The sequence below is a fragment of the Fringilla coelebs genome, assembly GCF_963513975.1.
Source record: "Fringilla coelebs genome assembly, chromosome: 2".
Taxonomy (NCBI): domain Eukaryota; kingdom Metazoa; phylum Chordata; class Aves; order Passeriformes; family Fringillidae; genus Fringilla; species Fringilla coelebs.
The window spans coordinates 98,149,770-98,175,459 of NC_140029.1; the positions used below are offsets into that span (position 1 = coordinate 98,149,770).

Genomic DNA, 25,690 nt, shown 5'->3' on the forward strand with positions numbered 1-25,690 from the left:
GCTGTGTGAGGCGGACGAGCCGCTGGGTCGCGGGGGGCCGCAAGTTCTGTCCCCACCATCGCCAGGACACTGCCAAAACTCCCCCCTCCCGCGAGGGAGGCCAGGGGACCACAGGCGGGAGGGGGAGGCTGGCTTCTGGCTGGGCTTAAGCCCTCCCGAATAGGAGAGGAAAAGATCATGGGGACTAGAAAGACAGCAGGAAAGCGAGGCAGGGCTGCGGGCGCCAGGTGGGAAGCGACGGCACCTCCAATCGGAGGCAGCCCTCCAGAGGCTGGGCGGCTGGAGGACTCAGCTCCCCCCGACCACAGAGAGCTCCGCTTAGGAAAAGCACCTCTGGATGGTGCCGACGGCACGTGAGCCCTAAAGCCGCTGTCACCGATCCAAGCGCCCCCTCCCCCGGCTCCCGCCACCCGCCCCAAGCCGTGGCTACTGCCCGCCCCTGCCTCCCTTAAGCAAGATGGCGGCGGCCGCGGCGTTTCCCGTGCTGCCGCGCGGCGGCCGCTCGCGCTCAGTGGTCGTTGCGTCACGATGGCGGCGGCGGCGGGAAATGCGAGTGAGGGCCGAGCGGAGCGGCTGGGGGGCCGGGCCGCCATGGACCCCCCGAGCTGCATGAAGGCCCTGCTCCTCGCAGCCACCGAGTACCGCGCCGCCAAGACACCGCACAGTGCCGAGCTCCTGCAGCGCAGCCTGGAGGTGGGAGCGGCGCCCGGGCCGGGGGGGTGTGCTGTAGTATAATGTTTTATGGTGTTGTTTACAGAGGCGTGTTGTGAGTCTATATGCGCTCAGGGCAAGCAGATAGTGTGGGTTACAGGGGACTTAATTTTTTATTTATCCCCTTAATTCTGGCCCACATGAATTGTTTCACAGCTTAAAAAATAGCGTGTGAACGACGAACTGGTTTTGCATCTGGAGTTTTCCAGTTCCGTGCAACACGTATTTAGAGGTGTTTTTACTAAGAAGGTGGGCCAGTTCATTTCCCTGATCTTCAGGTACAGCTTTGTGTACAACTTATGTGGTGGCCTTTGAATTAATGTCCGAGTAACTTTTTCAAATATAGATTTATTTTAATTGCTAGAACGTTTATGTGAAAGTTAGTATCTCGCTTTGCTTTCCTCCCTATATCTCTTGTAAGGAGATACATAATGTTGCTTTTGTAGATTCCCTCTGTGTCTCCCATATGCAAAATATAAATCGTGTCTCCTGTATTGGTGTAAAGGTATATAATTTTTGGCCTCTTCTTGTGTAGGGTTCCCCTAGCCCAGGTTCCATTTCTTCATCCCAGTCACAGAGTCCTCCCAAAACAGCACTGACTGCTGCTGCAGATCCTCCCTGTGGAGTGCCACCTTTGGGTCCCTGTCCCGGCCTTTGGAAGGCAGGCTGACTGTGACGTGGTTATTCCTTCAAAATAAGTAAACTTGGTACTTTCCAAGCATAAAGGAATGAAAAACAGGGTTTTTTCTATTTCTGCCTTTTTTTCCCCCAGCACAGGTGAACATAAATGTCCCAGTACAATGGCACTTACATTCTCAGTTTGTCAATTAGGACAAAATCTATTTCATGCAACTCTGCGCTTGGACTTGCGTGTCAATTACATTGTTGCAGTTGAGTAAGTAAGGTTGTTTCTCTCCTTTCATCTCCAGGTTATCTCGGGACTGAAGCTTACCCGTTTTTTTGCTTCAAACCAGATTCTACCAAGTGAATGTCTCAGTTGCCTTGTAGAGCTCCTGGAGGACACTAATATAAACCCTTCTCTGGTCTTGGCTGTGGTTACTTTGCTATCACAGCTAGGTAAGGTTTACATCTGAACTTTTTGTCTGGGCAAGGGAAGATAAGACAGATGCTGATTCTGTGTTGTGGGGGATTAATGTCTTGGAAGAAGCATGACGTGTGAAAGATGAACTATTTTTCATTGTAGTGGAGTCCTTGGCTAAGCTACCTATTAAGAAGTTTTGCAGTGAGAAGGAGATTTGAAGTCATCCCTGTGAATGACAATGATCATGCTTGTCAGAATTTATCCACTGGGTAGGGTGAGAAATTATTCTCTTGTCCTTTATTTTTGGAGCTGGAAAAGACTACTTTTTTTAATCAAGTGAGAAACGTGGCTAGAGCGTGCAAGGGTAGGGAGAAGTGGTGTCACATCCTCTGTTGTAATAACAATCAGTCAGGACTTGGTTTCCTCGTGCAGGAGAAGCCAATTCTTCATTCTCATAACTGTTTTTACACAGTGTTCACAGACCTCGTGCTCAACTCCTATTGGCTAGTAGTTTTCTTGCTCCTTAATTCATTGTTTAGAAAATGTGTAGGTGTTGAGACACTCTCCATCTACAGGTATCTGCATATTTCTTTGGTGGATTCTCATGGGACAGATCTATTGTTTATGCAGGTGCCTCTTATTTTTCTCTGTACTAGGTTGTTATGCAAACAAATTCTCATTCTTAGGGTTTCTTCACATGGGAACTTAAAAGCTATTGCTAGCTTTAGCTAGAGTAGAAGGGCCTAAACCATATTTTATAAGACCTTTCTTTTATAACATCTTTTACCTGTCTGCAACAACTGTCATCACCTCAGTTTACCTCTCCCACTGGAGTGTTTGCTGGCAGTGTGGGCTCTCCAATAGCCTGGCCTATGTGCATCAAGTATCCCCACTGCAAAGAGGTTCTACTGCCTTTTGCTTGTGTATTGAGATACTTTTTTTGGGTTGTTTTTTTTTTCCCCTCTATTTCATGGAAATGGGACTTCACTGTCCAGGGAGCTCTGTGCTCAGAGCACAACCTACATATATAGGGAAAAATTATCCCATCACTGCTTGGTTTCTCATCATATATGAGTAGTTATTCAAGGTTTGAGTCCTTTATGATGCTCCCATGCTTATCTTCCCTGATTCATGGCGTTTAAGCCTCTCTGAGCTTCCTTTTATGTTTTTGGAACAATTACTGTAAAATTATATTTGTTATGGGGTTCTGGAAAATTTTAAGAATTAAGTCCTCTTCTAAATGATCTATTGCTCTACTTGTTTTGCTACAACTCTTTGGGGATTGCCTAAGCAAAACTAGCTGCTATTTATTTATTTAACTAATGCTAGATAACCCTATCAACTTGTCAGTTTGAGTCTACCTTTCCACCATAGCATGAGGCAAGAAACTGAGCTCATCAAGACCTAAGCCTTTGAAGTGCAGGTTTCAAGATCTCAGAACTGAAATTTGGTAGGTAGGAGGTAGGCTATTCTTTCAGAGTCCAACCATCTTAAGGAAATGGATTAGTGTTATAATTAACTGTATGCCCAAAAGCGAGGTAAAGAGGCAAGAGCATAGGAGCTGTCATTTGTTTGTAGTTACCTTTAAAACATAGGTGAATAACTGCTCAGAGACTTTGGCTTCTGCTTCAACTGGTAGCTAATACAACCGTTTCTTTTGCTAATAATTCCTAAATTCCAGCTTCAGACACAGAGACTAGAGAAGCTCTCCAGGACACCTACAATCTGACTAGTGTGCTGGCAGGAGTGGTTCATCGAAGTTCTACTAATCTGAGTGACCCAGTGTTATTACAGGTAAAGGAACTAATGCTTCATAATGTTTGGCTACTCATGCATAATGAACGTTATACTGATGCATATAATAACCCTTCAAAAGCTCTATTGGAAATAATGTGTAAAGGGAAAGTTGATCTTAGCTGTGTACTTTATTTGCTGTATGAGGTGGGTATGAGGAATTTAACAATTTATAGAGTTCTTTGTATTGTCTTAAATCTTACTGTGCTTCTCACAAAAGAGCCACTAAAAAATCCCACAAAGCAAAAATAACAATCAACCCCAAAAAAATGCTGCTCTTTAAAAATTGTTTCAAGAAGTCATTGCTTGAGAGCTCAGAAGATTGATTTCCAGTTGAGGTATTTGGCTGTTTCTCTTGACACAAGCTGTTTCATGGCACAAACCTGGAGATCATTTTGTCTCATCAGCACTTTGACAGGTAACTGTGAAAGAATGAAAGGAAAGCTGTGGCTGCCTGTTTTCATGGGAGGTTTGCAGAGCATGTGTGGCCTCCTTTTTTCTGGTCAGTGCTATCTACCAGTGAATGCCAGGTGCTGTACTAATCAAAGTGAATGTCTGACTATCAGTTTGAACTCACCAATTTTAACCTGTCCTTAAAGTTTTCTTTATTTTTTTCAAATATGCACAGGTTTTCCTCTAAGCTTTCAGCAAGCACTTGCTGGCTGCCTGTTGTCACTTGTCTCTTTCTGAAAAGCAGAAAATTAATTTACTAGTAGCCCTGTGGCCCTTGTTGTGTGGAAAATAAGTCAGGCATCCAGTAAAGATCTATTTTCCTGTGGTTTGTGTATTTCTCAAAGTGCTAGGAGTACCACAAGATCTAGGGATCCAAGTGACTCGCCAGTCAATAGGAGAGATTTTGTAGTCATCAGATAGATCCAATCTTAAGACCTTGAAGCTCTTAGATATCTAAATGGTGAGGTTTTGTTTCAACTGCTAACCTCTGCTGTGATTTTTGTCATGCTAGAGTGTATTGACTTCAGTTATGCTCCAGAAGAGTGCTGTATGAAGGACTTTGCTACCCTTAGATCTTCTGGCAGTCTTTAGAGCAAACCTTTTTTCCTGTATGCATCCTTTCTACAAGAGCTTGCAAAGTGCTTTTTTGGATTTTGATGAGACTTCTAGACCTTTCAATAGGACAAAGCCTGTTTATCACTGACAGAATGGAGAGCTTGCTGGTAAGGCAAAGGTAGAGAATTGAATGTGATGCCTTGAGAGGCTGACCTGGAACAGAGACTAGACAGAGCTAAAAAATAAAGAAGGTATTTATTAAAAGGCCTTAAAAGGATACACCTTGGGCAGTACAAGAGCCTGGCTAGGGCTACACCCAAAATGGACCCAAAATGGTCACAAGGTTTCACATTTCTAGAAGTTTTGGTCTATTTACATATTGGGGTTAATTGTCCAATTACACCTTCAGGTTATGACGTCCCATCCTCTGTGTTTCCTCTGTTCAATTCACTGTTGTTTATGCTCTTTGGGCTTGAAGCTGGTAACAGTTGTCCTTGGTTCCCCGGCTGGAAAAGGATTGTTTTGTCTAGCTACCCAGTGAAGAGAACTTACTGACACTTAGTATAAAGCTCAGAGTTACACACTAAGGCAGTACAGAACATGAAAAATATGAAAGCTAAAATATAAGGCATCAAATGGGCTGAAAAGGTAACTCCTCTGTCAAATAAAATCTTAATAATCTTTTTGGGCTTTTACTATGTAAATCAGTATGTTAGGACATTACAATGTGCTTGCAGCAGCTTGTGTAATTGTTATGTTAATGTTAGAGTCTAAAAATTAATTTGGTTGTGGTGTCTTGATATTTGTCCTTTCAGTTTCATCTTTTGTAGCACTCCTCCTGAGATGGTGTAGGACAAGCATGTGAACAGCTTTCTGTTTCCTCAGGGTATTCAGTTGCTCCAGAGACTAACCTACAACGTTCCCATCTTTTGTGCTGGTGCCAACATTGATGGATTAATTTTGTTTCTAATGCATCATGTGTAAGTGTGTACTCAGTGTCTTTTCTTATGGGAAACAGCAAGCTAAGTTTCTAAACTTTCTGAAGGCTATTAGAGTACTGTACTAACCTGGTCTCCAGAGTGAGCTGTGCTCTGAAGTTAACAGATTTTCCTTTGAAAACCATGTACTTGTTGCAGATTGTCAAATGCAGTGATTGTGGGACTTTTGAGTGATGGAATATTAATTTGCCTCAGCCCACCTCCACACCTCTGGGAGCGGGGACCTAACAAAAAGAAAAGCCAGGAGGAAATTCATGCTTGTCACTAGGAGCAGACCTGTTAGATTAATAAAAATTCGATTCAAGTGCTCTTGTAAGAAATCTAATGAAACTTATAAGTATATGTAATAAACAACCTCTGATAGCAGTGATCTCTGATTCTTTGGGGTTTTCTCAGATGTACTCAATTTAAAGCTGCCCACGCTGCATGGATACAGTCTGAATTTTGATTTGCGTGGTGAAATGGTGTCTCATTAAAAAACAAGCTCTTGCCAAGACACAAGACAAAATATAAGTCCCCCAACCACCCAGCTCTCCCAGCCCCCGCCCTACAATTTCTTCTAATTAAATTCAGGATACTTCAATGAAAACATCTTTTGGGTTTTTCTTTTAAGTCAATCCACTGAAGATGAGTTAACAATACCGTGTTTAGGACTCCTGGCAAACCTCTGTCGTCACAACTTGTCTATTCAAAGTCAGATAAAATCTTCGGTAAGAGCTTTGCTTTTGTGTCATGATACTCCAGCTTAAGGGTAAGAGTTAATTGACTCTACTAGGTAATTACCTTAGTACTTCTTTAACACTTTCAGCAGTGATAACCCTGACCTGCTTGTTTAGCCAAAGGGCAGTTGTTTCTCCCATGCTGGAGAAAATAACCAGTAGAACAGGAAATTGGGTATCCTCTTTCCCTTGGTATATTGCTGTGTTGTTGCCCTGGCTTGTGATACGTGTTTGGTTTTTGCAACTGTTCTCTGCAGCTGAAAAGTAAATTGAAAATTTGATCATTCTTCCATAGAAAGAACGAAATGTCATTAAAACATAAAGATTATAGGTGGATTTTTGGTAAGCAAAAAGGAGATTTGCCTTTCAAAAGATAAATCAATAAAATAGCCTTGATCTTCATGTCAGGGGTCCTTGAACCCTCAAATACATATATATATCTGAACTGCTTGGTTGCTGTGTGTTCATAAATCAGTGCAAACATTTTATTTTTTAGTTCAGAAAGAGAAATTAATCTACATAAAAGCCAATGTTCTGTTTACCTTGGATGAGAGGCAAGGGGCAAAAAAAATGGAGAAACTATTGTCAGATCTAATCATTAATCAAAGAAGGGATAGGAGTCAATTTTCAGTGATTATTTTCTCTTATGGGCTTTAGCAAAATTACTTTCTCATCTTTCCTTAAAATTATGATGTAATTTCTTCCTTGGTTGCTTCTCTGTTGTTTTGGGGTGTTTTTTCTCATTTTACCTTATACAGGTTGAAAAGAGAACATTAACATCAATGCCAGTATTGTGCAGCAGAACAATGAAATAGCTTTCCCAGAGAACTGTTACCATACTAGCATTTTTTTGTATTATTCATTATTTGAATGGCTTATGTATAAATATGTCAGACCTGTAAATTTGATGGGTTTGTAATATCTTTGTTTCTCCTTTTTGCTGTAGAATAATGTGAAGAGTTTCTATCGTACCTTAATAAGTTTCTTGGCCCACAGCAGTTTGACTATGGTTGTGTTTGCACTTTCGATGTTATCAAGCCTTACCCTAAATGAAGAAGTAGGAGAAAAAGTAAGTGTGTCTTTGAAGTTGTTTCTATTCTTAAGTTGTAGATAAAACCAATTGTCACACTGGCCAAATAAAATCCCAATTCCAGCTAGTTTTAATGAGCAAGACACCCAGCAATGTATGTGCCTATACATAACTTTCTTCTTCCTTCCAGCTCTTTCACGCTCGAAATATCCATCAGACATTTCAGTTAATATTCAATATTGTTGTAAATGGAGATACTCTAACAAGAAAATATTCTGTTGATTTACTCATGGATCTTATGAAGAACCCCAAAGTTGCAGATTATCTTACCAGGTATGGCTCCATTTCTGAAAAGTATTTTTCCTAAGCTCTAGTTCAGTTTCTTTGCTGTATGCTATTTGAATTCTAAACCAAACACTAAGGGGAAAAAAAGCCCACGATGCTTTTTGAATTTTGCTAGTTGATTATAATTATAACTGCTATATCTGAACCAAAAGGGTTGCTGGGTTACTAGTTTGACACAGAAGTGTGACTTAAAACCTTTCATTGTCACTGAAGGAACACTGAATACCCTGTTCTGTAATATTTTGTCTGGACCGTGTTGGTAGTCAGACAACAAGATGAGTAGCTATCCTGCCTTTTACAGTGTTATATAATCTTGAAGTGGAATAATATGGTTGAAGTTGCAAGAAGTAATAATTTTATTGGGGGGAGGGGATGTTAGAGTGGCTCTGTGGAGAGCTTGACTAGTAGTTCTGTAAATTCCACTACGAGAATTTAGGTGCTGATTTTCAATCTAAATTAAGCAGTAAACATAGCTGAAAAATCATAGTTTATTTTAAGGAATTGGCTTTCATTCTTAGTGATAAGTAACTTTAAATATTTTTAACACTTGTGTTGTTATATGATCAAAAATTTAAATAGAAATTAAATTATCAAAACCATCACTGTACTTAAAGTATTTGGGGGTGAGAAGGAGTATAGGGCACTTTCATTCATCACTTGGTGTGTCTAAATGTGCTGGAATTTCCATTTAATAATTTTTTTCTTCTCTATGCATGCTATAGATACAAGCACTTCACCTCTTGCCTTGGTCAAGTATTAGATCTTCTTCATGGAAGGGATCCTGATTCATCATCTAAGGTATTTATACTTTTTCTGTTAAAGGCTAAGGCTACATTCCTAATCTAGTTTCTCTTCTGTTATTATAAATACATTCCTTGTGTACAAGGGTTGGTCAAGAAATACGCTATCTTCAGGACTCTTAAATGACCTAGAGAATTCACCAAGTGTATATTTTCTAGTTATTCAAAAGGCTGTCAGATTGAATTTGTAATGATGGAGTTTTGCCAGATTGTGTGTCTGCTTTCAGGCAATAGATATAAAGGCAAAAAGCCAACATAAACGCCTTTTGTGCTTTGGCTATTAAGAAATTTTGGCATCTACCAGGAATGCAGTGCATCCTACTTTGCTCTCTAAATCTTGAATTAATGCTACTCAGACTTCAGCTGGTGATCAGGGAACTCTGATGCTAATCTCAAATGTGTAGGAATAAGTGTTCTTGCCTTAGCTGAACAAGTAGATGCCACTTCTGTTTAAGCTGTGAACTGTTACATTCAGCTTTGTGTTGCTACCACCTTATGTAAATGAAACATTGGCTATCTGTCACTAAAGGCTAAAATATGAAATGTGAAAATGCTGGGGCTAAATATAGCCGTGAAACAGATCTGGAGTTTTTCTATGAATGTGTTACACATCCTAGTTAATAAGAGATGCTACTATTTCTCTCTGTGTGGTTTCGCTGTTGTTTATTTGGTTTAGAGAGGCATGTTGACATGGAGCTTTCCAGGGTGGTTTTCTCTTTGTGCATGCTCGGAGAATGGATATGCATCTTTTCTTGTCTCAGAATGTTTTCTCTTTGACGGCTTTCTTCATGCTGAGTGTATACGTGTTTGTACTTTTACTTGCTTCACTAGCCAGCAGTCATGTCAGAAGAAAAGAATGCAAGACACTGAATACTGTCGCAAGCCTTCACCAGTCCAATGAACTGTTTCTGCTGCTGATTTGGCTTTAAAGAAAGAAAATTATTCCTCAGAAAACTTTCAAGTGCTAAAAGGAGTTGCATAGAACTCGCATATCTCTTTAGACTTGTGTTATGGGAGTTGCAGTTTCTGTGTAAGTTCTTGATTTAAAAGCATTTGAACTCTTCTTCACTTCACACAGATCTTAGAGCTGCTGCTTGCCTTCTGCTCTGTGCTAGAACTGCGTCACACCCTGCGGCAGGCGATACTGGAACCAGCTGGCTTGCCAGTCTCTGCAAACACCAGACTTGTGACTAGCTCAAAGAGTTTTGAACCATCTGTTGCATTGGTGCGCTTGTCAAACCAACCATTGGAAGGCTCTGAAGACTGTTCAGGGCTAGCATTGCAACTAATCCAAGAGATTTTTGAGGTACCAAGACTGATAACTGAGTTTAAAGAGCTTCTTAGTAGAGCTTATTTTTAAATTAACCAAGACTGATAACTGAGTTTAAAGAGCTTCTTAGTAGCTCTTATTTTTAAATTATTTTTAAACAACTGTTATAATTTGACTTGAAAAATAGCACATACAAAAATACCTGTAATAAAGTTCACTGTAAAATAGTTATGTTGGAATAAACATACTTCATAAAACTACCATTCTTTTAAAGACATGCAGTATTTTAGAAATATGTCTGTATTGTAAGTGGAAGACAAGGCAGTTTATGAAGTCATGACGTAGGTGGAACACTATCAGAGTTCCTTTCTAGGACTTACAGAAATGAGGAAGTTCCTGCTGTTTCTGTTCCCTGTAACCTTCCTCCTCCACTATGATACTGGGCAGCCATCTTAAACCTGAAATAGCAAGAGGCTGGGAAAGCAGGAACACAGACTGGTGCAGGAAGGGGTAGAGTGAGCTTGGCTTCCTTGTGTTGTACTTTTCAATATTGACATAAAATGTGTTTACTACAGGATGTTATCAACAATAAGGATGGTAAATCAGCTGAACACTTTATGGATCTTTTGCTGCCTGTTCTTCTTGATCATCTTCAGATGCCAGAACAGATTGTGGATGAGCTATTAGTGAAGAAAAAGTGTGAAAGAATGGTCAAGGCTATTAATGTCCTCACAAATATCCTTTTAATGTGCTTCTTGGCAACTGACTTATTATTCCTCCACCATGATCTGTTCTAAGATATTAAAAGGCATGTTCACCTTGGGTCACTTTAATAGCTTCTAATGACAATAACTGCCCTAATTTTACTTAGGAGTGTCATCTTGCAAGATCTAAAGCAGCTTTCTAATTGCTGTGAAATTATTTTGTGATACAGTGGTGCAGGATAAAGTGTTGTGGTTATTCAACAGAACAGAAGCCCTTTGCAGATCAAAACCAAAGATGAGTGTTTTCCATTGAAATTGTGGGGGAACTCAGACAGCCATCGTCTTGATCCATGTAGTATTGTTGCCTAGCTAAGTGCAGCTCCCAGCCAAATACCATACAAATTTAGATAAGGGAAACCGTGAAAAATAACATGGAATAATATAGTTTTACACTCCTCCTTGAGTCCTTAGTGTCCACAGTAAGTTTGGTAAGGGGGACATGACTGCAGGATGTAGTCCTGCATTCAAGCTGAGTTCTGTGGAGAAGTCCCTGCTGGCTCACTTCTAGGTAACTGAGTATTAGGGGCTGCCTGGTCCCTGCCTTTTGTTGACCATGCTTGTTTATGCCACCCATTTTATTAAGGTTTGCCTTCACTGTCTGTTTCCAGCTGAAAAGTGAAGCTTATTTGATTTGTTAGGCATTATTTAAGTGCTTTATGTTGTTGGGTATTACAAGCATTTTTAGAGGCTCTTGTGCTTTGATGCCCTAGCTTTTTTGCCCTAGATTATTATAAAATGTTGCCTTTTGGTGCCAATACCTAGGCATAGGTATATTGAATTTATTCTTAACTCTGCCTACTGCTCTGCAGAGATGACACACTGAAAATGCATGTCTCGAAGGTGCTGACTGCCAGCCAATGCACATGTCTGATAGAACATCAGTTTCCTTATTGTGGGATTGATACTGGCTTTGGGACAAAATTGGTGGACTCTAAAATGTGGTGAGCACACATATTTATCTAAAATCTAATTAGACACGGCTTGTGTGAGAGTTGTGATATTGTTGCAATGAAAAGAAATGGTAGTTGAAAGTACCATTTAAATCAATATTGGTATTAAATTAAACTTGGTATTTTGTGGAATAAAAAGTAACCTTGCTGGTCAGTTCATTCAGATAATGTTTTGGCATAAGTTGGAGATCCACTTATGTGGAATAAGGACCTTAAACCTCATGTAGTCGTTTAGGCTGATCCAAGTGAAAGCTTACTAGAACTGCTCATGGCATGTGATTTCTCATTTTGATTTCGTGCAATCAGAATTCCAAAATATCACACATCACTATGGGGGGCAGTTGTTGCACTGAAAATTAAATGCATGTTTCTTTCAGCTCAGAGTCATTATAGCTAAAAGTCAATATAGCTATAGCTATAACTTATGGCCAGTTTCACTGGCCAAAACCCAGTGAAATATAACTGGACCTATCATTAAACCCTACTCGCTTTCAACTGGAATTGGTGGTTTTGGTCTTCATTGTTGCCATCCTTGACATGCTGGAGAAGCTCGGGCAAACGTCCAGGGAGCTCAGTATGATCTCTTTGGTTCTAGCATCATTGCCTTGCTAAATATATTTATTTTCTTTGTGAAGGTATTTATTAGGGTTTTTTTTTAATTGGCTGGATTTGTGAGTGTTGATTTGACATATCTCACCTTTTTTTTTCCCCCACCCAATTTGCTTTTCTACTTGGATGTTTAAAAGCAAACTTGCTACTGATATTATTTTGAAAACACTTGATCTTATGAGCAGATTGCAGCAGGATGTACCTGGTATGAAGGCCAGCTTCTACAAAATGTTACAGGTATGATTTTAAAATGTTTTATGAAATATATCTGTGAAATTAAGTGTCACTGCACTACAGAGCTTTTAGTTATAAATGTTTTGCATGGTTATCTCAGAAGTGGTAAAGCTTCTAGGAAAGTACAGTCCCTTATGCACAGTTCTTAAAGGTTGTTTTGCTATTCTTCCAAAATAAGTTTGCTTTTATTCTGGTCATTTGTTTTGGTAAAGCATACGAAACAATATTTCAGCTGCCTGGTAAGAATGATCTTTTTAAGACTGCGTTATGACTGCAATTTAAAGGTAGCAAACTAGAAAACAATTACCACAACAATACAATCATTTTTGGGGTTGGTTACTATCAAATATGTACATCTAATTTGGAGCTTTGCATGGCCAAAACAGTTTCTGGTCAGATGATACCTTAATAAATTACTTTATAGATGGAAAAGCAGTCTGGAGAGTCAAAGACTTATTGCTGTTTTGGAGATATTTCTTTCTAGAATGAGAATTGTGTAATTTAATGGGTAACAATGAGTTTTACAGTCCATGATTAATCTTTATAACTTCTGCTAGTGACCTTTTTATGTTGAGTATCAAGCTCTTGAAAACTTGAAGGAATTAACTAGCCTCTTTATCTGTTGAGTTGCCTTTAATGTAAAATGTGATTTCAAGTACTCAGAAGTATAGACTACTTTTAAAATCACATGGATTTCAGGATTCGTGGATTTCAGGTTCAGAAACTTAGAAGGGCAAACTTTAAGAAGGTAATCTAAGTTTTGAATAAAACATGTATGTGCTCATGGGCTTTGTGATGTTTTGGTAATTTGTGTTTTGTGGGGTTTTTTGTTGTTGTTACCCTCTGTGTCTTGCTTTGACCAAACTAATTTATTTTTAGGATCAGCGCTTGATTACACCTTTGACATTTGCTTTAACATCAGACCAAGGAGAGCGGGTCCAAGTGGGGCTTAAAATACTGTTTGAGGTTGCACCCTTACCAGATTTTCCTGCTGCAGTGTAAGTATTTTTGTGATACTCTGGTTAGATTTGACATCTTTATGGGCTTAGTGATATTAATGTATTTTGGAGTACTATTTTCAGACACAGAAACTTTAGAAAAATTGTCTTGCTTCTGCTTTATGTGCACTTATGAGACCGGAGTGATCCTGGAGGCCAGAGGAAGCCATCACAATGCTGATGGTGTTCATTTTATGACAGAACCTAGAGAGCAGAGGAGCTATTGACTCCTGTTCCTGTGCTCATTTATCTGAAATCTGTGCTTGGAACTTAGGGTGCATCTGACTGTCAGATTTCTCTCTAATGAACTCTGTCAGATGTGTCATTCTTCAGTTCCTAAAGTTTTGCTCACCTTTTTGCAGTATCTTCCAAGAAAGAACTTAGGGTAAGACGCAGGCAGATGACAGTTCAGGAAGTATTTTAATAAGGGGGATTAAACAATGGAAAAAGTATTGAGAAAGTCCTTATTTCTGTAGATGTAATAAAATACAATTTAATTTTTTTTTTTTTTTAATATCACAACCTGGAGTTGAATCTGACAGATATCAAGGCAGCAAGAAAGACCATTACATCAGCAGCAAAAGCCAGACATGAAAATGTATGCCTTTCTGCTGAGTGAAGCAGGGTTCCAGTTGACAAAGGACATGGAAGAAGTTGACATACTGAATGCCTTGTTTGGCCTTCACTGATAAGGATTCCCAAAGGCAGAGCAATGTCCCTGAGAGCAATGGGAAAGCCTAGAGGAGGCGAGACATACTCTGGGTGGCACAGGGTCAGGTGATGGAACATGTAAACTAACTGGGTGTACAGAAGTCAGACCTGACAGGATGTGCCCGTGAGTTCTTAGGGAGTTGCCTGTTGTCATTCCACTCCAGAATGCCTTGGAAAATTCGTGGTGACTGGGACAGGTTCCTGAAGACTAGAAGAAAACAAATGTAACTTCTGTCTTCAAGAATGGCAAAGATGATCAGTAGCACCCTGAACTGCACTTGGAGTCCTGATGACAGGGCAAAGGAGGGCATTCCCCTCTGCTCAGCTGTGGTGAGACCACACCTGAAGTGTTGTGTCCAGGGCTGGGCTCTCCAGTGCAAGAGAGATACAGACATCCTAGAGTGAGTCTAGTGAAGAGTTTGAGGGATGAGCATGTATTACACAAGGTGAGGCTGCAAGAGCTGAGCTTGCTTACTTTTGGGAAGACTTGCAGGCTTCTTATCAGTGTGTTGAAATGTCTGATGGAAAGGAACAAAAGAGACAGAGCCAGGCCTCTCAGTGGTATCCACTGACAGGATAGATGTAGGCACAAACTGAAATACAAGAAAAAACATTTTAGATTTCTTTAAATATCAGAAAAGAAACCAAATTACTGTAAGGTGAGGTCAAACTGGAAAATGTTGCCCAGAGAAGTTGTGGAGTCTTCATCCTTTGAGAGAGTCAAAATTACTAGGCATAGTCCTGGGAAACCTGCTAAGAGCAGGGGAGTTAAACTAGGTGGTGTGTAGATGGGTCCCTTTCAATCTTAATTATTCCATAATTATATGGATTTGTGGATATAAGAAATATTTTTATAGTAGCCAGTAATGAATAATCTGGCTGAAAGAATGAAGGATCTACAAAATCAAATATGTCTGGAATTGTACAATGGAACAGCCAAATAACGTATCTATAAATGCAAGTTAAAATAAGCTATGCTCACTTAGGAAGCAATTGAGACAGCACTTCAGTGAAGTGGCTGGGATAGCTTAGTAATTAAGGAATTTATCAAGAGCAAAAAATTTATAACTGGTGCCTCTAAAATTGGCTCTTTACTTATCATTCTTGTTTGAAACATGTTATTGGTATCTGCCTTGAAAATACCAGCCACAAATTACATATAGACACTTGAATATAGGTGCTGAAATTACTTTTTTCTAAGCTTTTGAGTTCTCTTCCCTATACAAATTTAAACAGATTGCACTTTTATCTGGATACTTAAATTTTGGTTAAAGCTTACAAAATCAAATGTGTTGTACACAATACAGTATTGTAAAATAGAATTGCAGACAAGGAAAAACAGAGGTTTATTGATTGCACTCTGCCCTTTCTTGATTCAGTCTTATTTTTATGCCCAATAAAAATTCTTACTAATGCTTTCTCCATCTTCTTTGATACAAACAGTGGTCTAGTTAATTTGTATAATAACAGGTGAAATAACCTGCTTCTCAGGTGCATAAGAGATATGATCTGTTGCTCAAAAAGAGCTGAGCACTCTACCCTTTCTGATGAGATTCTGTATTTGTCTCTAAAGGTTAACCATGATACATTTTTTCCTCCTTTTTCTGTACCTCTGGGCAGTTTGAGCACATGCCCAACACACTTCTTCGTAAGGTGTGGTAATGCAAATGTGACTGTACATCTCATCTTCAATCCTTGCAATGCTGTTTGTAACAGGTTGTGTCATTAATAGCTGCATGTTTATACAGGCTGGGTGAAAGCATTGTAGCAAATAATGCCTACAGACAGCAAGAAATGCAGCACAGAGCAAAGAGAATCCAAATGCAGGCACCTGTGACCAGCACTGCTTCAGTGAGGTGTTCTTCATCCTATCCTTCAAGTAATGACTCCAAAGCTTCAAATATTGAGGAATTAATACAAAAACTTCATTCTGGACTAGAGGTTGGTAGAATTTATATACCCTTGTGAAACATTTGACACTTTTTTTACTGGGAAGGATGGAAATGAAAATCCAAGTGTCAGACTACTGTGTGCAGAACAGTTAAGTTTGGTTTAGATTCCTGTCTTTTTGGAATATGCTATTTTTACTGAGCTCCTGAGCAGAATTCAGAGATGCTATGTTGAGCTACCCATGAAGGTAGGGCTCCTTACTGAGGGCCCTCTCCAGTGGGTTTGCCCACAGTCATCTTAGCTGTCAGATGCAGAGGCAGGAGCCAGTCCAACTGCTTAGACTTGCAGGGACACATACAAGGAACTTCCTGCCTCTGCTTCCTAAGAAATAGCCTGTAATAGAGTAGAGATGCTTTGCTACTTTAGAAAAGTGTGGTGCATCTCTTGTGCCTAAACATGCATACTGACATTCCCCTTTTGTTAGCTATAGCTGACTCTAGCATTTGCAGCTCAGCTTTTGTGGCCTTCTTGGAAAGGTGCGGTTATTATTTCAGAAGGCAGTTTGTACTTCCCTCTGCAGTAACTTGCACTGTGAATGAAACACCCAACCAGGAACCACATACCATGTGCTGCTTTGTTGGCCATCCTGGCAGACACTCAATATATCTCCTCTTTCCCTTTTCTGTTCAAAGCAGGTTAGCTGCTTTGTAGCTGCTTTAGACTGAGATGGATTGTTGATTCTATTTTCTGTTGGCTTAAAAGAACAATATGCAAATTGGAAAAAGAAATTGAAAGTTTCTTGGCAACTTGATATTTGTATGAGTGGTATTGCCTCCAGCCTTAGCTTTGCAACTCTTATCACTTTGTTGTAACTGATAAAAGTGAAACTTAGAGAGATACCAGTTAGCTAGCAGAGAGCTACCATCTCAGAGAGATGCCAGAATAACAGTGGAAAAGGTCAGGTGAGTCTTCCTTGTCTTACTTTTTACTCTGCCACTGGATGCTCCCATTGATCGTTCTTTTCAGGACTGCATGACAGTCTGTGGGTGCATTGCTGTGTTTATATTAATGTAAATCAAAGCAAGCACAGGTGCCTACACAACCGATGCAGCAGCTTCACAGTAATGTGACAGATTGTAAACCTGCTTCAATTTTATTTTTTTAGGGGAGAAAATTGTTGATGAATTGTTGAGTGATTCTTTTCTTAGACCTTCTAATTAGTAATTCAAAAGCAATATAGACATGCACTTAAAATATCCAGTACTTGAGCTCTGTCTGTGTATTATGTGAAGCTCAAATGCTTGTAAAAACATAATTGAAAAAAGACTTTTCATAATATCACTGTTCAGAGAGAATGAAGGGAATTTCATTCTTTGAGCTTTTCTTGGAGTCATTTCTATGGCCTTTAGATATTTTAAGTTTGCAAGTAGGAAAATAAACTACTTGTTTCATGCTTTAGGGACAGAAAAATGAGCTGACAACTGGAGCTACACACGGTCTCCTGTTAATTTGGAAAAAGCATTCTTGCATAGTGGTTCCGGATGCTGCAGGCTTTTCTGTAGGTGTTCAATGTATGAACAGCTGGCATAGTTTGCACTTGGTTATGCATCAGCATCTGTGAACAGCTGCTCACAACTGATGTTGTAGCAGCACTGCCTAAGAGAAAATACCCTGAAATCACTAAGTAGCATTTTTACTTGACTCAGGCATATATTTTAGTAAACTCTTAGGTCTTGTGCCATACATGGTGCATTTCCTCTAGTAAGTCACTGGGTTAACAGAGTAGGCTCTGTAGGTCCTCAATAGCATCCTTTCCAGTATCCTAGAAAAACTTTCCTGGGCCTTTTCTCCTAATATGTATGTTGAGAAAGCAACAGAGTATAAACAAGGAGTTTTAACTATATGCATTTTGTGCTGTTAATCTTAGGGCAGATTATTTTAGATGTCCTATGAGGGGCCTGCTAACTCTCCAGCAAAGATTGAACTAAGGGGAATGATTTTAGAATGGTAATTTTACCTTTTTATAGTGCTGGACTGATAGTCTTCTGCAGATGAATCCTATTAAGCCTAGCCAGTTCAATTGCTCACAAACTTCCTCAAGGGTGAGGTGGATATCTTTGAGTGGATAGCCTCAGACACAAAAATGAGAATTCAAAAAGTCTAGCGGCAAGGGGAGTTCACAAAACTACTGAGCTCTTTAGTGACACATTACCTGTGTAAATAAATTGAAATTTCCAGTATCAGTAATTGGAAAACATTTCCACAGATGAAGGAGCCCTTGGCTGATGTGAGGATATCTGACGTAATGGATGTCTACGAGCAGAAGCTGTTGGCATTAGCAGTAAGTACAGCCTAATGTGCATGGGGACGCTGCAGTTGGTACTTTCAGAAAATGTTAATAGAAATGTTCTCCCTATATGCAGTCTAAAGAAACGAGGCTGCAGGATCTACTGGAAGTAAAGGCAGTAGCTCTGGCTCAGGCTGAGAGGCTGATGGCTCAGTACCGGTGTCAGAGAGCCCAGGCTGAGTCTGAGGTAAGTAGAGGAGCTTCAAGGTGGGACTGAGTAATGATTATCTGGGTAGCTTTAACTGTGATCACATGTGAAAATTATACTGCTTATCTACAAGCTGTGCAAGTTAGGGCTGTTTTCCTCTGGACTGTTCTTTGGCACAGTTTTCTTTAATGTCATTTTCCTTACAGGATGTCAACAAAAGCACCCTACTCTGCTCATTGTAATTTGTTAACCATTAGTGATATCCAGCAATATTGAAAAGTAATAAACCCACTTACTAGAATTCTCTATCAAATTTGCTGGTATATAAAGAACTGTTTCCTGTTTGTGCCTTTTGATTCACAGATTTGGTCAGAGATGAACTTTCAAATAAAGCTTGCTTTTGTGGGGTCTGTATTTGGGCTGCACATTGAAAAGTGAGAATAATTTCTATTCTTTAAAGGATATATTAAAGATTGTTACTGGTTACTAAATCCACAGCTAAAATGTATCATCTTTTACTTTCTTCCCTCTTCCTTCACAATGTCTATAAATGGAGCTAAAGGAATTTAGTGAACCAGTTAATTTGTAGTTAATATTAGGTGAGAGAATTTATTCTCTTAACGTAGATGGTGGCATTTTGGTGTTAGATCTATGGCCTCAAACATGCCTAATACAACTTGAGAAAAAAAATTCCCTTTAATGTATGTGGGTTTTTATTTGTGGTGTCTTTCCACTCAAAGGCAAGAACTCTTGCTGCAATGCTGAAGGATGCAGAACGAAAAAATGAAGAGCTTAACGATTTGCTGAAGGCTCAACAAGTAGAATCTGAAAGAGCACAGACTGATATTGAACAGCTCTTTCAACACAACAGGAAATTGCAGGCAGTTGCTGAAGAACATGAAATACTAAAAAAATCCACTCTTGATCTCCTTCAGAGGTAAGACATGTAGGATCTCTAAACAAGTATTTCATATGAAAAGAGTTCTGATGTCGTTTACTGTGCTAGGCACATTAGAAGAGCAGCATTACTTGCTGTGTCGTGCTTTTAAATGAAGACTTCATTCTTTTTTCTTCTGTATGCTTATCAATAAGGTCTTTCAGGAACTCAAATCTATGTTACATTTAACATACTTAAATTTATTGATGTATTTACATTCAGCTTTCAGTGGAATGAGAGCTGAATTGTAGGTGCTGAAGGTCCAGTTCAGGAAATAGCTCAAGCTTTGTATAAAGAGAGCATTGCTCTCTAAGACACAGAACTAACAATGCTTAGTTTCTGTTAGCATTATACCATACTCTCAGTGTCTCTCCTTGATCTTACATGCTGTCTTGATGATCTTACATGCTTGCAAGAGTTCTGGAGAAACAGCCAATATCTATGTGTTTGCATAATGTAGGACTTGCCATTGTTGGTCAAATCTCTACCAAATTTGACTTAAATTAGGTATAAGTGAGGTATGGAGGAAGGAGACACATTGTGTGTCCTGAATTATTTATAAGCATTATTTCTTTGGGATCTTAAGCTAAAAAGCTTTATGTACTTTGTGAGACACACAAAGTACATAAAGATAGAAAATATTTGAAATTAGAACATGCTTTGGAAGAATAAAGGCTTAAGAGAGCTTTGACTTCTCAACTCACAAGCTGACACTAGGTGTCAGCAAGGCAAAGAAACTGATAACATTGAGATCAAGTTTCTTTCTTAATAATAGGAGCAAGCTTTATTGGACAATTTTGAAAGCATATTGCTGCCAATTAAGGAGTCATTGAGGGAAGAAAATGTATAAAACTTTTTTCCATTACTAACTTTCTTGAATAAGTGTCTAGTCACTGTGGAAGCGTCTCCATTTTAGCTAGAATTGTAGGCAGTCATACACTTTGTGAACATGTATTGTCTAAGTCATGGGTCTAATCAGCCTCTATCTAGTATCTAACAGTTTTAAATTCTCTAAACTAGGAACAAAGCTTTCTAATCCTTACAATGTGTTTCTAAAGGAAAAACTTATTTCTTAAAACAACCTTCATACTTCAAATATGCTGTCTCTTGAAAACAATCAATTAACTGACACCAGGGGATAGAATTTGCCTTTTGGTGGAAAGGTAGGAAAATGTTTGCTTAGAGCATGAAATCTGCCTCATAAGCCTGTATTAATTACACACTGCATTGTCTTCAGTATGTTCAGTTTTTAGTATCACAAGACAAGATCATAGAAGATCATAGACTGACTTAAAGGGTCCCTTAAAAGATGACTGACATACACAAACTGTTATAGATTAGCTCTTTGCAAATTTCTAAAGGTATTTATAGTTTTGTCAATTCCTAAAAGTTTTCTGCTGGAAGGAGATTGCTTTCTGATCATGAATACTTCAGGATATGTAAGAGATCCTCTGATGCTTGCTGGTTGGTTGGTTTGTCTGTTTTGTTCTTCCAAGTCAAGCATTGGAACAGGCTGCCCAGGGAAGTGGCTGAGTCACCATCCCTGCAGTATCTAAAAGATGTGTAGATGGGGCATTTAGGGACATGGTTTAGTGGTGGACTTGGCAGTGTTGGATTAATGGTTTGACTCAATGATCTAAAGGGTCTTTTCTAACCTAAATGATTCTATGATTCTAAGTATGTTGATTTAAAAAGAACAAACCCAAAGCATCTAACACGCTAACAGCCAGCTGTCACCAAAAAACACTCAGCTGAACACCCCCCTTCCAAAAAACACCTTGCTTGTCACTTGAGTGGGATGATTGCACAGATCATATCAAATATTTTTATTTGGCAGACTATTAAAGTAAAAGCTCTCTTCAAAAGCAATTACATTTCATTTGTAGGTATGAAGCAATTGAAAGGCAATGTAAAGATCTACAGATTATATGCAATTCACTAAATAAACAAGTGGAAGCAATGATGAAACTAAATGAATCACTCTCGCAGCAGATCAGTCTTTTTAAAGCAAGTGAAACAGTAAAATTAAATAGCACTTTAGTCTCAGTTTTTCAACTGTGCTTTAACTAACATCTGAGAAGTGAAGTTAGCCAAAGATAATTCAGGGTTGATTTATACTTTTATTTTTTATGAGAATCTGTAGTACTGACTTTGGTTTATTTTATTTGCTCCTTAATTGGTTGGAGCAATTGGTGAGGGAACATTGACAGACTTCAGCAGTAGTATGAAGAGAAAGATGATGACCCAATTCTTAGGTGCACTTGGGAGAGTGTGGAGTTTTTATTTTGGTTGTCATTGAATTCTCAAATGCTTTTATCATGCAAAAATTTCCTTGTATTTTCTTTTAGCCCACACACATGTTTTCTCTTAATGTTGTCAAGTTGGAAAAAAATCCCAAAACAACCAACCCTACAGATATGTTCATTTGTACAAACACCCTGTGTTTCAAATTCACACATTTGAAAGTTACATTAGAAGTCATGATGGGTGGTATTCTGCCTGTGGTATAAAACATCTTTTTCAACTATAAAACCAGTATTACCTATGTCTTCCTCAGGACTAATTATAATTTTTCATTTTTGATAGCTTAAAATAGAGGTCTGGTGTACCTTTCACCAATGTAACTAAGGGAATATAGGCTCTTGACAGATTTTATTTAATGCATAATTTTCAGAAGATGTCTTTAAAATATGTTCATAGGCAGGCCTTGTATTCAGTTGAGAAATAAAATGCTGTTCTTGGTTTTACTTGGAAAGTTCACTTCACCCTTCCAGGCTCTTGCCTTGTCAGTAATCAGAGCAGTCCAAATCACTGCCTTGAGTTCTGATTCAGATGGAAAATTTTCCTACTGATAAATTAGTTTGCTACTGAACAAATTTGGCTACTTACATTGAATGGTGCAATATGCAGTTCAGGGTAATTGGGGAGATATTCTGAGGAAAGCTGACCCTTGTTAATGCCAGTCTGGAGGAGCAGTTTATTATATGCATACTCTTGAACTTGCCACAGAAATGGACACACTGGAAATATATGTCCCTCCCTCTTGCTAGAGGCTGCAGCTTGGAAACTGGTAGATAGGAAGTGGATAAACAAGTAAACAAAAGTGACAGCAGATGCCATCTAGGCAAAGCAAGTGGCAAGTAGAATATGCCTGAGAAATTAGTCTGGCTGGTAACGGAAAAAGTAGAATAGCTTCAGAGAGTGACCAGTGCTCCTGTTAGAGCTGTACTGCTGGTAGATGCCAGTGCCTCTGTATTAAATGGGTGTGGAAACTGAGGATTACCCAAACTAGTGAGAACTGAGGCAGGCCTGTACAAAAACTTTGTCACTGTTTTATGATGTGGTCACTTTTGAGTGTTGTGTGACAATCCAGGAGATGTCCAGAATGGTATTTTTTGTGTATGGATACAGGATAATACCTGAAACAGGTTTTAATAATTGCATTGTCTCTTCAGGAGCATAGTAAGAGCTAAAACCACAGCATCCTTAATCACGGATGGCAGGGAATTTTTACTTGCATTGAATGCCAATTTTAGTTCTGCCACAGTATTTTGAATTATTTGTGGCTGTGATCAAAGGCACCAGTTTCTGGCCTTTGTACTCCAGGTATCAGCCTTTTCAGTAGTTCCCGCTGTGGTCAGAGAAGGGCAGTCATGGTGGCAGGAAGGAAATAAGATCTCTCTCTGCTCATACCATGCACATTCATAGGTTTGATGATTTGAAGCTCTTGACAGCAATAGGAAATAATACAAAAATCATTTTTGTTTCTTAGGAAAATGGTGGCATAACTCATTTTAATAATTAAAATTTATTTCTCTGCACTTTTAGGAATGCTGCGCAGTTAGTAGAAAGTGAACATCACAGAAATGAATTACAGCAACAGCTGCAGGAGAGAGATGGCACAATAGCAAGTAAGTCACCTGCTTAAAGATCACTGAAGCTAGAGAACTAACTGTATTAACTAGATGTTGTTATTCTAGGTTCTAGGTAAGCTGCTATATCTTAAGGAGCAACTTGTAAACCTTAAAAGTTTCGCACAGATACGTAATTTAATAGTTGAATGAAACAAATACAAATTTTAATCTTTTAGAAAGGATGCATGAAGTTGATTTCCCAGACTTGACTGAATCTCTGCATATTGTGTCCCTTCAGGATCTTCTCGCAACATGTCCATTAGAACTATTTTCTGTATGAAATGCAAATTAGAAGAGCTTAATTTAACTCTCTGCAAATGACTGGAAGCAACCACTAAAATTTATCAGTAGGTGGCACTACTCAGTAATTCAATTAGCAGCCATGTTAAGTAAAAAAAAAAAAAAATTAATAAAAAAAGCCCCTTGTTTCCTAGGCCAATGTTTTCTAAGTTTGGTATCTGATCTTTTAATGTATTCATTTTCTTAAGCCTTGCAAGAGAATATAAATGTTCTGGAAGAAAAAATAAAAACTCAACAGAAAGAAAAAACAGATATGGAACAAACTATCGATATTCTTAGAAAGGAATTAAGTGAAACACAGCAAGCAAGGGAAGAACTGAGTGTCAAGGTAAGGAATTACTTGTGCCTGCATTCCTGAGACTGGAGTTTTAGGTATCTGTTTAATTGATAGAGTTGGTAAATCAGTGCTTTGGTAGCTAAGTACCTAAAGACCCTAGAGCAGCTAATGTAGTAGTGGACAAGAACAAATTCTCTCAACTTTAATTGCATACCTCTTGAGTTTTAAGTTAGGATCAAGTTCTAATGAGACTCTGTGTGGTGTGGTATGTGAGTACATAATGTTGGGAAGGGAAAAAAGCCCCACCAAACCTGTGGCATAGTGTTAAATAACAAAATGTAACAAATTCCTCTCCAGTAGTTTTGACTACTGAAAATGTAGGTCAGCTTGCTCTCCCTCCCTTTCTCACATTGAATTAAGGCACATATGTATGCACCAAAATGCACCTGGGGTTCTTTTGATCATTGAAATTCTAAAAAAAACGCCATTTTTATCTCCAAGAAAAGGTGTCTTTTCAAAAGAGAGATCACTTTGGCTCTACCAAGTCAACAGGATAAAGTTAATAGAAAAAAAACAAACAAAAAAACCCTACAAAACTAATCCCCCAAGCTTCAGTGCAGCCTACATGTCCTTGACTGCAAGTAAGACTCCCTTTAAAATCACAAAGCAGTTTCATTTTACGTGCACACTGATCAGCAAATGCAAAGTGTGCAGTCTGACAACCACGTTTACTCGTTTACTGTATTTCCATTTCCTGGAAGCAAAAGCTTAATCTCTTCAGGCAATGTTATTCAGTATATAGGAAATATTTCTTTTGTTCTCAGTAAATATTTACTGTTGTGGTGCTTGAAATGAAATGTAAATGGTAGCACAATGATAACAAAGGGGTTGGTGCTTTCCCATGGTATCCAACATTTTGCAGTGGGGCAGTAGCTGTAATCACTCATGTGCACCAGCTGTACAGCTGAGGGAGATTTCTGAAAGAAGTTTTTCATTTTAAAACTGCTTTTTAAATACTTGCTTAAGTTCACCACCAGGCCCCTCAGCTTTCACTGTATTATGTGTTTTTCAGTTGGTTATGGAGGAAACTATAACATTTTGTTTGCTTCTGCAGGCATCTTCTCTGGAAGTTCAAAAATCCCAGTTAGAAGGATGCTTGGCGGAAAAAGAAGCGCTTATAAATCTGCAGAAGGAAAAATTGGACATACACGCCAGCATAATTGCAGCAATTCACAAACTAAGTGATGGCAAGCAAAGTGCAGAAACAGCGAACCTCAGTTTGTAGGGCTCTGTTTCCTGTGCTTTACGAATTCTATTAAGTGAGCTAAATTATAGGGGTGACTGCCAGCTTTGTCCACAGCACATGCAGTTTGGTTGCCTTTTTGCATAATGCAGTTATTGCTTAGAAAGGTCAGCAACAAAATAAAATGTTATCAGAGCTGCTGAATTAAGGGGTTTTGTTGGAGTTTTGCAAACTCAGTTGGAAAAGAAGCTGTCAGTGTAATGGGTTAAAAACTTTTAGTGTCAATGTAAATTTGCAGCCATGGGTGCTTTCCCTTTAAAAGTCTTGGTCATGAGGAAGGGGTAAATAAATGCTGGGAAGGGTTTTGTTGTTTGGGGTATTTTCTCCTTTTCTACCAGAAAGTGCTCAAGTAAACAAATTCTAGTAGGAAGTGCCAAGCATGTTAAGAATTAAATTGATAAATGCCAGTTTGACTTTGTCAAATGGTGGAATGAGAGGTGTACCTCTCATTCCAATGAGAGGTATACACCTCACCAGAGTAAGGGGGCAATAAGGTGCGTGTCTGCAGAAAATGGTAAATTAATCTTTAGCATTTATGTGACAGAATCCAGAGTATATAAATATTGATTTTTTTTTCCTTCACCGGAAAAA

The 25,690-nt window shown here is 38.9% G+C and overlaps 1 protein-coding gene across 1 annotated transcript; it reads left to right on the forward strand.

The window, feature by feature from the left end:
* Positions 1 to 591: 591 nt before the first annotated feature.
* CIP2A (cellular inhibitor of PP2A) lies at positions 592 to 25,081 on the forward strand (the record flags this gene model as incomplete). The annotated part of the gene is made up of 21 exons (XM_084224367.1): positions 592 to 693; positions 1,641 to 1,788; positions 3,435 to 3,547; positions 5,441 to 5,535; positions 6,167 to 6,263; positions 7,219 to 7,341; positions 7,493 to 7,635; positions 8,370 to 8,445; positions 9,526 to 9,753; positions 10,293 to 10,465; positions 11,291 to 11,422; positions 12,178 to 12,277; positions 13,154 to 13,272; positions 15,732 to 15,924; positions 18,140 to 18,214; positions 18,297 to 18,407; positions 19,109 to 19,305; positions 21,192 to 21,324; positions 23,147 to 23,216; positions 23,708 to 23,847; positions 24,911 to 25,081. The coding sequence occupies 21 exons, from the start codon at positions 592 to 594 to the stop codon at positions 25,079 to 25,081; spliced, it is 2,739 nt and encodes a 912-aa protein (XP_084080493.1).
* Positions 25,082 to 25,690: the final 609 nt, after the last annotated feature.